The following is a 13,424-nucleotide window of genomic DNA, read 5'->3' on the forward strand; positions in this document are numbered from 1 at the left end:
CCAACATGGAAGCAAAATCAATACATACATTTCCCTTGGGGCTACTATTTACTGTTCATAGCGCCATTTACTTAATGGAATAGCAGTTATGTTTGCAGAATCCTTGTAACTAGCATTTTTATGTTTTAACTAAAAGCAGCTTTCTCCGTGAATAACAAAAATAACATGCTTGCTTTAGTTAATGGCAAAAATATTTTAAGCTGTCACGCATCAATAACTTATGCTGTAGAATAACAGGACAAAGCAACATTTTTTGAAAGGAAGCAATTCAGTTGGCAAGCTTTGTTAACTTATCTTCCTTAATTTGAGTGAGATAATGCACTCATCCATAATTGTCTATTAAATAGGTTGAGCTTTCCTTTTTTTCCAAGACTTTTTTTTCTACATTTCTGCTGATGCTGGTATTGTATCTCTCCTGTCATACAAGAGGTAAATCCTTGCTAGAGACACATTTATCAGATTACCTATATGTTTGCCATATGATGTTTCTGTAAACCATTTGTATATAATAAAAAAATTTATACAATATATTGTACTAAGTTAACATCCGTTTTAAAGAGCAGTAGTGTAAATAAAGATAATCTGACTGGGAGCACCAGACATTCAGAAATACTGGTGCTGCCTTTTTACTAGAGGTTATTGATTTTCTAGTACAGAAGTCTTGCGGGAGTGTGGTGCTGTGGCATCAATGCACTGTGCTCATAGAAATTAATTGCTAAAAGGCCTTGGTGGACTTTCTGCTGTTTCAAAAGATGGTGGGAAAGAGCTAAAAAGATCTGAGCCCAAATAGTATGAGGTCACAGCAGGGACACCAGAGTTCCTATGGCAAAGCAACAGGTGTTGTTGCTGCTGAAAAAACCAGTAGCGTCACATTGTGCTACTATGGATACCTTGCATCCATCCAGGGCCAGCCCGAGCCAATTTTTTGGTAAGCGGATATAGATTTTGGTGCCCCATCTCCCCCTGGTGCCCCTCATAGCACCCCTCACCAGACCCCCTCACATTACAGCCCCTTACAGCCCCTGTCATCATCACCCCTCACAGCACTCCCTCATCACAGCTTATCACAGCACTGCTCATAACAGCCCCTCACAGCACCCCTCATCACAGCCTCTCTCATGCCCCTCATCACAGCCCATCACAGCACCCCTCATCTCAGCCCCTCACAGTACCCATCATTGCAGCACCTTTCATTACAGTCCCTTACAGCACCCTTCATCACAGCCTCTCTTATCCCCCTCATCACAGCCCATCACAGCACCCCTCATCTCAGCCCCTCACAGTACCCATCATTGCAGCACCTTTCATTACAGTCCCTTACAGCACCCTTCATCACAGCCTCTCACAGCACCACTCACCACAGCCCCTCGCAGCACCTCTCATCACATCCCCTCACAACACACCTTATCACAGCACCCCTCATCACTGCATCAGTGTAATGTGGTCTCTGTAGGAAGAGTAGAGCAATGAGACTGGGCACCGTGACAGCACTGCCAACCTCCTCCACACCTCCCCAAATGCATATCCAGCCATCACTGTCTACCATGGTCTGGGATGCAGACAGGACACCATGCATGGCTGAGTACACTGCCTGTTCACCTTAACACGCATTTACACAGCTACTTCCCATGGGTGTTGATAAGAAGTTTGTGTGGTTCTCAACCTGTGCTACGGTCATCCAGGCAGCACCGTGCCACTTGCTGTCTGTCTGGTGGTGATCTCTCAATGGCCCAGACTCCCCTATAAAAATCACTGGCTACCACAGTGGAGCACATAGTGACGTAATGCCTTTCCATGCAACAATCAATGTCCCTTCCAAGTCCTAGCTCCCTGTGCCTTCTTCACACAGCACATTTGTTTTGGAGGACAGTGTTATGTAGGGAACACACATCAGTGATTCTAAACCCTGGCCGCATGTGGCACAGCCGGGCAGCGCCCCCCCGGGTGGTTACCCTGGTGAGTGTCATCCTCCCCCTGTTTCAGAGCCCCCTTATGCCCTAAACTTCTCCCAGTATGCCAATATATTTCTCCCACTACCCCAAACCCCACCACCCCTTGCCTACACTCACACACATACAGTTACCCTAAATTCTTCCCCAGCATTCACAAAGAGAAGCTCACATGCAAGTCACATACACAACTACAGACGACACACGTTTCCCTCCATGCTCTTTTACCTTACAAGGAGCAGAGCTCAGCCTCAGGCTGTTTAACCTGACTTGGATCTGCAGCAGCTTCTCTCCATCTCCCTCTGACATCAGCACTTCCCAATAGTCCAGTGTAGCCCCTCCCCCTGCTCAGTCCCATTTAGCTCCACCCCATTGCTCAGCATGTTGTCGGATGTACCTGCTGTTAGAGCCAATGCGAGTCCTAGTGCCCGCCATCTCTAGAAAACCTGACAGAGACAGAAGCAGTATTGCTGTTCATCTCCTTTAACAAAAATAAAGTGCCAGAAACAAAAGGGGGGAGACGGCTCTCCATGGCCCACCCTAGCCCCCCTGATTCAGCCTATGATAGCAGTGCACCCACTCCAATTTGGGGCCCACTAGGCCCCACCCCCTCACAGAAAGGGGCATGTCCACAACACAGTTGGGCTCACCGGCAGCCCAATACCAAGCCTGGATACAACCCCCAGAGGTAAATCTGCCACCTCCAGTAAGTCTGTGCACTGGCTTCACATTGGAAGTGCTACCTGCCAATCACACACAGGACAGGGAGTCCCAGGGGTTAGTGTTTTCTGCCCATCGTACTGTCAATCTGGGCTTCTAGTACCAGAGCAAGTGTTTTCATACCCGGGGGGGGGGGCTGTAGCTGATGCAGTCCCTAGAAGCTTGGTAATACCACTCACTGTGCATATGCGCCAGTCCCGACACCTGCCAGTTACATTGCACAGGTGCTGGGACCCAGCATGCCCAGGACTGCCTCCTCTTCTCTGAACTGCAGAGCAGCACGGGCAACACCCCCCCCTCCCAATCCAAGAGGGTAGGAGCCACTGCTGGTTAAGACAGAAATGGAGAAGGCAGGGGAGAGAAAGCTTGAAAAATAAAGGGGGAGAATGCTGAAGCCAGAGGGGAGCAAGTGAGACATTAAATTATAGGTGACATTATCTAGTGGGTTGTAAAACTGAGAACATTTTCATCCATTTCTAACACATCTACATTCTGTAAAATTAAATGTTTGCTTTCCAAAAGTTGCATTGTCTCCATATTGGGTGACTAAATGAAGCATATACTGTTTCTATTTCTAACACATATACGAGTCTGAGGTGGAATCTAGAAGACTGTACAGCAGATATGCTGGTAATAACTATTTTAACCATAAGTCAGCAGAAAAATCAAGAATAAAGATTTGCAGATCAACATCATCAACTGTATTTAAACATATGGGAGGTAATTGCCATAAGCATAAGATATTCTTATTATTTTCATATTTAGAGGACATTGGAGCAGATGTATGAAGCTCTGAAAAGTGATAAAGTGGAGAGTGATAAACCACCAGCCAACCAGCTCCAAACTGTCATTTTTCAAACACAGCCTGTAACATGACAGTTGAGAGCTGAATGGCTGGTCGTTTATCACTCTCTACTTTATCACTTTCCAGAGCTTCATACATTTGCCCCATTCTGCAGTAAATGTCCAAAACACAAGTTTGACATGCCCAGTGTAAGCCAATGCATATCCTGTGCTTTACGATCCTATTAGGCATTCCTTTAACTCCATGGAGGAGATGTATCAAACCTTCTAAAGAGAACAAGTGCAGAAGTTGCTCATAGCAATCCTTTAGAATGTAAGCTCTCACGAGCAAGGCCCTCTTTACTCATGTGCTTTTCCTTCCATTAATTATACTATCATCTGCTCCATTCTCGCTATCATGGCAACTAACCCTTGGTTTCTGCCGCCCTGTAACTTATTTGAGCATTATGACCACTAATGCAGCAATGTTTATATAGTCATGTTCTTGTAATGCAATTTTTTGTTCTCATTCTGTTTCTGTTTATTTATTTTGTGAGGCACTGCGGAATCCTTGTGGCACCATGTAAATGAAGGATAATTATAATAGCAACCAATCAGCCTCTAGCTATCATTTATCAAGTTAATTCTATAAAATGATTGGTAGATGATTAGCTGCTATGGCCCACTTCTAAACTTATGCTCTTTAGAAGGTTTGATACATGACTCTCGAGCTTTGCTCATTATCCTTAAGCACACTTTTCCTGAAACAAGTTGCTGATATAAACCATCAAGTACTTTCCTCCTTGGCTTGTCCTCTCCCCTTTAATGTACAACTAGCACACATTGATACAACACTATAATTAATACATTCTAATACTTCAGTGGATTACATTAGATTATTTTGGTATATTTATTAAGATTGTACTCTTTTAAAATTCTCCTTGACTAAAATAATTGACTTATTACAGATAGAGTGTAGTTCACAAGAATAAAAATATGAATTGCCACTAGCAAAGTATGAGACGCACTTTAGCTAGGTATCTGGTGGGATATCCCACCCACAAATGAACACAACAGTTTATGTATAAATCTGTTTAGTTGAATACTTTGATACAGTACATCTTAACATACTAGTGGGAAATGAATAATGTACATTATTTTACTACATCTACTTATATTTGCTGTACCTGACAATGTCCATCTGTATATATAGGTGTGCTGTGACACATATTACAAGTAATCAAGGAACTATGTGGACATATAATGGTGCAAAGCTATAAGCTGTATTCATGGTATTCATTACTCTTCAGTTATAAACCAAGGATTTCAATAGTCGATACATATAATCATACACTTTCTTAGAATTGCTAAATATATCTATGTAGTATGAACTATGCACAGCCTACTGAGGAGTTTCTTGGCAATATACTGTACAATACAGGGGCGTTTTAAGAGAGGAGGGAGCCCATGTGCAGCCTCCGTTTGCCCTCTTCTCTGTCAGCGGCTCTGTGGCAGGGAGCGCTGTAGATTCTGGTTTCCTGCCAGAATCTACTGCGCATGCGGGAGTCTCCGGGAAAATGGCACCTGCGCCTACTTTCGCGGGGACATCTTTTCTGCACATGCGCAGATCACTGGGAAAATGGCCGCCGCCATTTTCCCAGTGAGTGTTTGCTGCTCTGTAGTGCCGGTCCGGTGCTGCGGAGCAGCACATCGGGATCTGCGGAGAGGTAAGTATAATTACCTATGGGTGCAGTGTGCACGGCACACGTTGGGGCCCCTGGGGCCCGTGTGCACGGCACACGTTGCACCGATTATAAAGACGCCTATGGTACAATATAAGCAAAAGGAAGAAAGAGTGGCTTGGATGACTGAGAACCTGGCCTAATAAATTCAAGGGTGTGGCATAACATGGTTTCAAATCAGTATTGGATGCTGGTGATATGGTATATACTTTGCACCAGTGATGTGAGGCAGGTTTGCAGAGCCTTTCCTGTCATACTCAGGTATGCTCTCATTTTTTCTTATCATTTTTATAGTCAAAACTTTGAAGAAAATATTATAAATATCTTCTTTGTATCATTCTAAGAATTTTTATAGTTAAAATTTTGGAGCAAAAAGGTCTATGGCAGGTGAGGCACTGCCTCCCCATCAATATATTCCACACATTTCCCTTATCAAAACATACCAAATTTCCAGCACTATATACTGCTGCACCTTTGTATAATGCCCTCATGAACCCTCAGGTTCATATAAGTATGTTTAAATTTGGCTCTGAAACTATCCAGTGCCCCCCCAGCCATTTACCTGGCTGGGGAGGCACTGCACGTCACTGCTTTGCACAATTGTACAAGTATATGACCAGTAGTAGTTTATTACAGTAAGCTACATTATGTTGTTTGTATAATAAATCTTGTCCTGTATTGTATTGTACTTGTACTGTAAGTTGCTTGTTCTCTTATTTGTCTATGTACTTTGTAAGGCGCTGCGGAACACTTGTGGCACCATATAAATAAAGGATAATAGTAATAATAATAATAATAATAATAAGAAGAAGAAGAAGAAGAAGAAGAAGAAGAAGAAGAATTTACAGTACCTACATCAGTTTGGTTCATCTCAGAATGTTGCACATTTTCTAATATGTGTGTGGTCAGCTTTAGTGTCTATACATGGAAATCAATTATTGGTCTACCTTTTAAGACATTTAGGGGTCTATATACTAAGCTGTTTTAGGAGATAAAGTGAACGATGATAAGGTACCAGCCAATCAGCTCCTAACTGCCATGTCACAAGCTGTGTTTGAAAAATGGCAGTTAGGAGCTGATTGGCTAGTACCTTATCACCATTAGCTTTATCTCCTAACACAGTTTAGTAAATAGACCACTAAAACTTTGTGTGCACCATCCATCTGTAATAGAACGCTACGGATGAGATGACCTAGGACATATCCACTTGTGTTACAGTATCTCTGTTCCCATCCTCAGTGCATGCATTCAGTTCCATGGTTGTTTAGGACTACTTACTATTCAAAAGAAAGTTATTATTAAAAGTATAATGATAATTCAGAAGTATATGTTACTCCTGAGCAGTTGTGCTAGTGATTTTCACCTATAATTTATAGCAGAGACCGCCAAAGCCATGCAAACAAGGAGCAAATTTGGCTGGCCTTTAATCTATTCTGCTTTCTACTGGTTACTTCTGTTTCAGAATTTATTCTTTTGTAGATCTCTAAGCTTTCTTATGGAAATGAAGCTTTTTAGAAGATTTGTACTCATTTTCAAACACTGTTACATTCATTCAAGTATGCCATTATACAGAGGCAGATGGCTTTTATCTAGTGATATTTACTTCAAAAAGCTAAGTTAAATGGTATCATAGATTAATTCTTAGGGCACCGGAAGACCCTTTTTTTAAGAGTAGAAAGAGATTTTGTAATTGCTTAGACTACAGCAATAAAATCACTGAACATGTGTACTGTAAGATTCATCATATAATGTGCCACAACACAAAGCTGCAATAAAAAACAAGTTATAAAAATCAAACATGGGAACATGACATCCTTGTCACAAATATGCATTACAACGTTTCAGTAATTTACAGCTCTACATAACATGGTTTCTTGAGTACTATTTTTTTCTTTCAGGAAGCAATGAAACTTCAAAAAGGGCATTATCCTCTGCAATTTCTTACATAAATCAAACTGGAAATAAGACACATTTTACAATTCAATTTAAGATCCCACTGAGACAATAATGTTGCAAGCTGTGCATTTTGCAAAGTAATATAGTAATGTCTAGTTTGCATTTTTGAAAAACCAAATTAATCACACTTTATTGAATATGTTCAAGCAAACCTAAAATCATTTATTATTAAAAATCTGTTGCAACAAATATAAACTATATTTTATACATAAAGGACAAACTCACTTATTCATTAGGATAAAATGCTTAGAAGAACATGAAATTACAACGTGAATGTATAGTATATGCAAATCTGAATGTCTTATAGACAATGGAATATGTAACAATTAAAAACAGTAGCCCTTTAAAACTTGTTCTCTATATTGTTTGAAACATTTTGAAATGGAATCTATGCAAACTTTGAAAACCATAGGAAGTAAAGCAACTCATTTGCAACAAAAGATTCGCTATACGAACATGACAGATTTGAGTCCAGTTGATATTCGCTGTGATCGAATTCGAGATCTATCATGGGCATTTGTATATGTAACATGTTTATTAAACATCAAAAGCATTTACCATACATCTTACAAATGTATTCTACTTTTGGCCATTACAAATCCAATCTTGAAGATACCACATAGCCTTAGGGCACTAAAGTTACCAAAGTTATAAGGCAGGGATTGTTGTATTTGTGGGCTCTCTTTATTCAAAATCATGTAATGAAATACAACATTATATAAGTGGAATAATACAATTCTTATTGTAAATTTTATGGATATCAAAAGAAACTGTGGAGATATGCCACCATTTAAAAGATCATGGCAAGGGCCAGGTCAGATAAATCTGATGTACCTTATAATATCTGCGGTCACCAAGCCTTGTACAGTATGTGTTTGTTTCCTTAGATTTCATTGGATTACATAACATAATTAGGCCTGATAGGATGTAGTTTTAACAGAAATGCAGCCATGTCAATGTAATACTCCAACAGCACTGGCTTAGTGTCAGAGGACATATATCCACACTCTCCATAATGCCATGTGTGAATTACCATGTTATATCTATTTTTCTTCTAACACACTGAAGTATATTCACATAATGTTACATCAGGTATGATAAGAAAAGTTATGTCAACACCAGAATATCGACATGGATGGGAGGTTGACATTCACAATGTTGACATTGACATAATGAATCCATGCTGATAGTCTGCCTGTTGACCATGCATTTTCCATAGCAGTCATCACTAACCCTAAAACTAACCCTAATCACAGCCTTTCCCAAACCTGCAGCGATCTCTAAACCCAACCCTAAAATCGACTGTCAACATTTGGGGCAGATCAATTGTTTTTGCTCCTGTATCTCCCATCTACAGTGGATGGGAGCTACTTTAATTATCTAGGTGCCCTGTACTTATTGCAGATTTCTGCTCGCACACTTAAGAGGTACAAACAGAAATCCATGCAAAGTAGGGCTTTGGGGCTGAGCGCAAGCATCGGGCGCTCCTTATCTGCATCAAGCCCGGTACATAGCACTGGAGAAGTCACTTAACGTGGATAATTCCCTGCTTTTGGGTGCAAGAATGTGGCCATCACAACCAGAATGGGACTGGTCGCCCAATACAATTGAATAACTCTTGACCACTGTATACCATAGCTACGGGCGTAATAAACAACGGAATCTCACCATGTGTCTGTTGACATTCGCAATGTTGACATTACAGTATGCCGTGTCGAAATGATGTCATTGTCCACATTGCGAATGTCGACATGTTGAATGTCAATCTCCAGTCCATGTTGACATTCTGAATGTCGCCATTTTGACTGTATACCTGTTACATCACCTCTACGCTACTTGGAAATTCCAGCCCATCCATGTCAATGAGGATCAAAAATGGAAAGTGTATCCCTGTCCAGAGTCCAGATACTTTTATCACAATGACCATAAAATATGATGTCAACAAAAACTGCATGTGTCCAAAGTGACACATTTCGGTTTTACCCTTTTCCCTTCCCTTGGATTTACTAAATGAGGAGATCAATAAAACTTATGGAAAATATGTTAATTCCATGATCTTGCTTATGGATACTTCAAACATCCTAAAATCAAATCATGTATATTCATTTCTACAGGAAGCAGTGATGGTTCTTGGGAGAAAGAAAAACTTCAGTCTCTCCCTACCCAAGGATCACAAACCTCTGTTAACCATCCCAGCTTGCCTGGACAGCATAACCTTCCAGTTACTCATCCTCTCAACTCTCTGCAACAGAATCACCTTCTGACAAATGGTACGAAATGCTGCCATTCATCCCTCATAACTATTAGTCATAGAATCACAAGCATTTGTTACATACAGTAAGTTGTTTTAAAACAGGATTAAACTGAAGAAAATTAAATCACTTATAATATTTCTATAGGTGTAAAACTGATGTATCCGATATTCTGACTAAGATCAGTTTTACCATCTCAGATCTTACAGAATGGGAGTGCTCTGATGATGGATGGTACTCTGCTCTGTGTACTGAGTAAAGAAAACATTTTCTGAAGACTTTTTCATATATGATTTGCATATAGTTAAATATATATTTGCATACATTTAAATAAATATATTTAAGAATAAGTGGCCTATTCATCATCACTTAGTTTTTAGAAAAGCAGGTGAAAATGAACTTAATTTTTTCAGTTGCAGGTGAAAATGTTATCGGGCCATTCATCAAGAAGGAGATCTCAAAGATATCTCCTACTTAACTTCCTTTTGCGTAATGGCCCGCTGTCCCCATACACTAGTATGGGGACAGAACTCATCGAGCTCCGAAAATACAATATTTTCGGAGCTTGAGTGCGGTAGCATTCTCCGACTTCAGATGTCCCGGGTCGCGAACAGGGATCCTTTCGGATCTCTCCGCCCCTGTCCGGCTCCTTCCTTCGGACGCCAGGGCTCTCGCGCGCATGCTTGACCTGTAGGTCACGAATGCGCACTTCTGTCACTGCTCCAAAAAGAGCAGTGAAAGGAGCAGTGAAGCCGCTCGCGGGGACAGCTGATTTTCGCATCAGCTGTCACCACGCCGGAGCAATGATGAATGAGTTCGAATGTTAACGATAATTAACATCATGAATAGGCCCCTAAATGTCTGTTGTTATTCACTGTATATTACTGCTGCCATGACAGTTCATTAATTTACTGTAATTTGTGGGACATCCCTGTACGGAACATGATAGCATGCACTGAGGTACAGCACTGTGGAATGACTTGTAATTCAATTAAGTTCCTTTTTTAAAATAACTACTTATGTTTAATAATAAAACATCTAAAAACACTGATGGCTAGTTGGATAGTTTAAAATACTGTTTACAATATAGTCATTGCAAGTTGCCTATGCTTTTTTGTTATGACATATTAAACAGAAGAACAGATTTATGTATCAAGAGATGTATTAGTACTTGCATATAAAGAATGTTTTGTATGAGTATTAGACATGTTAATGAATGTACATGACCTGCTTTTGAATGTTTCTACCTAAATAATCAAAAGTGTTTTGTTAATAAAAAAATGTTTTCCTACTACACGTTACATGTGGAAGAATCTGAAACTCGTCAGGAAATCTAATTTGGTTCATACAGTATAAAAAGAACTGATTCTCAAAAAACTGTTGATTCTGAAGCTGCGACTTTAGACAGTGTAGACATTTATTCCATCTATGCTCCATAGATTGCTATGGATAAAGCCTCAGAATGGACCTTGATACTGTATATATTCTTTAAAATGAAGATAGAAGAAGTTTATTTTTAAGATGTTGTTTTTTTACCATGATTATTGCTATTTAAAATATTACATTATTTCTGTGAGAAGAGAAAGGCTTTTTATTTTTTGTACAACTGTATTATAATTAGGGATGTGCAGGCTCGGTTTTACTCGGGTTTACTCGGTTCTTATCGCCACTTTACCGCAAATTCGGATTTATTATATTGGCTATCCAAAACACATGATAGGCGATAGCCAATAAAATGCCGTTTAAAGATCCGAGTAAATCCGAGTAAAACCGAACCCGTTTACCCCTAATTATAATACTCCCTGCAAGCATTAGTTTGTATAGAGAGGTTTATATAGAGATCATTGCTCTTTATGTAGGGACTCCAGTGCAATGCACATGAATGTCTTTCCTAAGCAAATGACAAAACAGGGATCGAGGAGAGTAGAACATGATTTTCTGTTCCCTCCTCTGCCATCCACCCCGCTGAGAAGTCTTTGTGCCTACTTTTTGAAACTCCCTTCCTCTGGTAGAAGAGAGATCTAATGGGCAAGTTTTGGGGCATGGCATGCCATGATGATGCAATTCATAGCGAGGATGGCCTACTTTCCCGAGGGTCCCGGAGAACTACCCGAAATGTGGGAGTCTCCCGGACATCCTATATTAGGATATTAGGCAAATATGCTGTGTGCACTGTGACAATGTCTCTGCAGAGAGGGCAGTGATCCCTACCTAATAATACCTTTCTTTCTCATTCACCTCTCAAAAAACAGAATTAGGGGGATATGTATCAAGCCTTGGAGATAGATAAAGTGGGGAAGTTGCCCAAGGCAGCTTCTAACTGTTTTTAGCACAACCTTTGAAACGACAGAAGCTGATTGGATTCTCTGGGCAACGTCTCCACTTAATCTCTCTCCAAGGTTTGATACGTCTCCCTCTTAAAGAGTTAATTATCACTTGATTGCATACACTATAAATAATGAATATTCTTTACTTGTACTAAATTTCTAATGTATTATCTTAAACCTACAAGCAATTTTCCGTGTGTTCTGCTTTTTTTAAAATTAAATATATCCCCTGAGTCTCCTTTAAGGGATTTTTTTCCAATGAGGAAAGTTATATACTCACATATGCATGCTTGGAAATAATTGTGCAATGCAAAGTACCTAACTGCATAATTTACACTTTTCTTGTTTTAGCAACAACTTAAACCTAAAGCTGGAGGCCATCTAGTCATGTATGTGGTACTAAATATAACTTATATGTAACATTGAAAGAGTAGTATGAATTGTAAACATAATTTATTTGCTCTGCTGTTCTAGGTCTGGAACTTCCATTTATGATGATGCCACACCCGCTAATCCCTGTAAGCCTACCTCCAGCTTCTGTTACCATGGCAATGAGCCAGATGAACCACCTCAGTACAATCGCAAACATGGCTGCCGCTGCACAAGTACAAAGTCCGCCATCCAGGGTTGAAACTTCTGTAATTAAGGTATGTTGCAGTACTACTACTACTACTGCTACAGATATGTCCAATTGCACTTGTGCGGCAAAATGCGCCATGCATAGTGTGAATTGTGCATCCGCAAACGAGTACGCATGCTCCCTATTTTATACATGTTAAGCACCGCTATTGACAGCGAGTCTCCTACTGCTACTGCTTGAGAGATCAGATTTATGAGGACTTAAAAAGGGTCCGGTGAGAGATATATGACTTTGACACAAAATTACAATTGAAATTGATACGCTGTGAGGAAATCCTTTACACTGTGGATTCAGTGCTTTATTTATTTATATATACAGCTATATAAGGATTTCTGGAGTGGTCTTCATATGAGATATTTATCTTATGCATTATATGTTTTAAAGTGTTACTGATACTGTGATTTTTATAAATTGTATTTTGGACATATTATTGGCGTCTTGGTTTCCATTTCTGTCATGTCAAGGTATATTAACCTTTTTTGATTTAATTTAATTATTAGCGCAACATCACTTTAGCGTATTATAGTTTTATTTACGACTGTCTTTGGATAGTTTGTTTATAGGGAGGGTTAGGGTTAGGCACTAGGGGGAGGGTTATGGTTAGGCACTAAGGGAAAGGGTTAGGTTTAGGGTGCGGGAAGGGGGAGGTTAGGTTTTGGTACTAGGTGGGGGTTAGGGTTAGGCACTGGGGAGGGAGAGCTAGGGTAGGGAGAGGGGCAGGGTTAAGGTAGGGAGAGGGGAAGGGTAAGGATACCGACCATCAAAGTGTCAGTATTCTAATTCAGTCAAGATGCCGGCGTCAGGATTCTGACTGCCAGCATCCCGAACGCCGGCATCCCGTACCCAACCCCTTTTAGCTTACTCCAACCAAAAATGTTCTACAGTAAACTGCTTTATTCCTATGGAGGCATTCTCGCATGAGAAGGATCTTTTGATCTCTCTCCCACAGCCTCCGTCCAGCTCTCAAATCTGACACTGTGCACATGCGCAGTGTCAGATTCCCTGGAGGAGTCTTGTAATCGTGTCACATTTACAAACAAGTATATTAAATTGTC

The 13,424-nt window shown here is 40.3% G+C and overlaps 1 protein-coding gene across 5 annotated transcripts in view; it reads left to right on the plus strand.

Moving 5' to 3' along the window:
* The window catches only part of DACH1 (dachshund family transcription factor 1), a 382,097-nt gene that overhangs the window by 256,627 nt on the left and 112,046 nt on the right, over positions 1 to 13,424 (plus strand). For 3 of the 5 annotated variants that reach the window (XM_088459406.1, XM_088459421.1, XM_088459412.1), the window contains one exon: positions 12,204 to 12,376. In XM_088459406.1, coding sequence (XP_088315532.1) covers positions 12,204 to 12,376 — 173 coding nt within the window. Of the gene's footprint in view, positions 1 to 9,264; positions 9,421 to 12,203; positions 12,377 to 13,424 lie in introns of all 5 variants that reach the window. The other 2 variants (XM_088459396.1, XM_088459403.1) reach the window with 1 other exon arrangement.

This window comes from Taudactylus pleione, unplaced genomic scaffold (genome assembly GCF_031769625.1).
Source record: "Taudactylus pleione unplaced genomic scaffold, aTauple2 ptg000041l, whole genome shotgun sequence".
Taxonomy (NCBI): domain Eukaryota; kingdom Metazoa; phylum Chordata; class Amphibia; order Anura; family Myobatrachidae; genus Taudactylus; species Taudactylus pleione.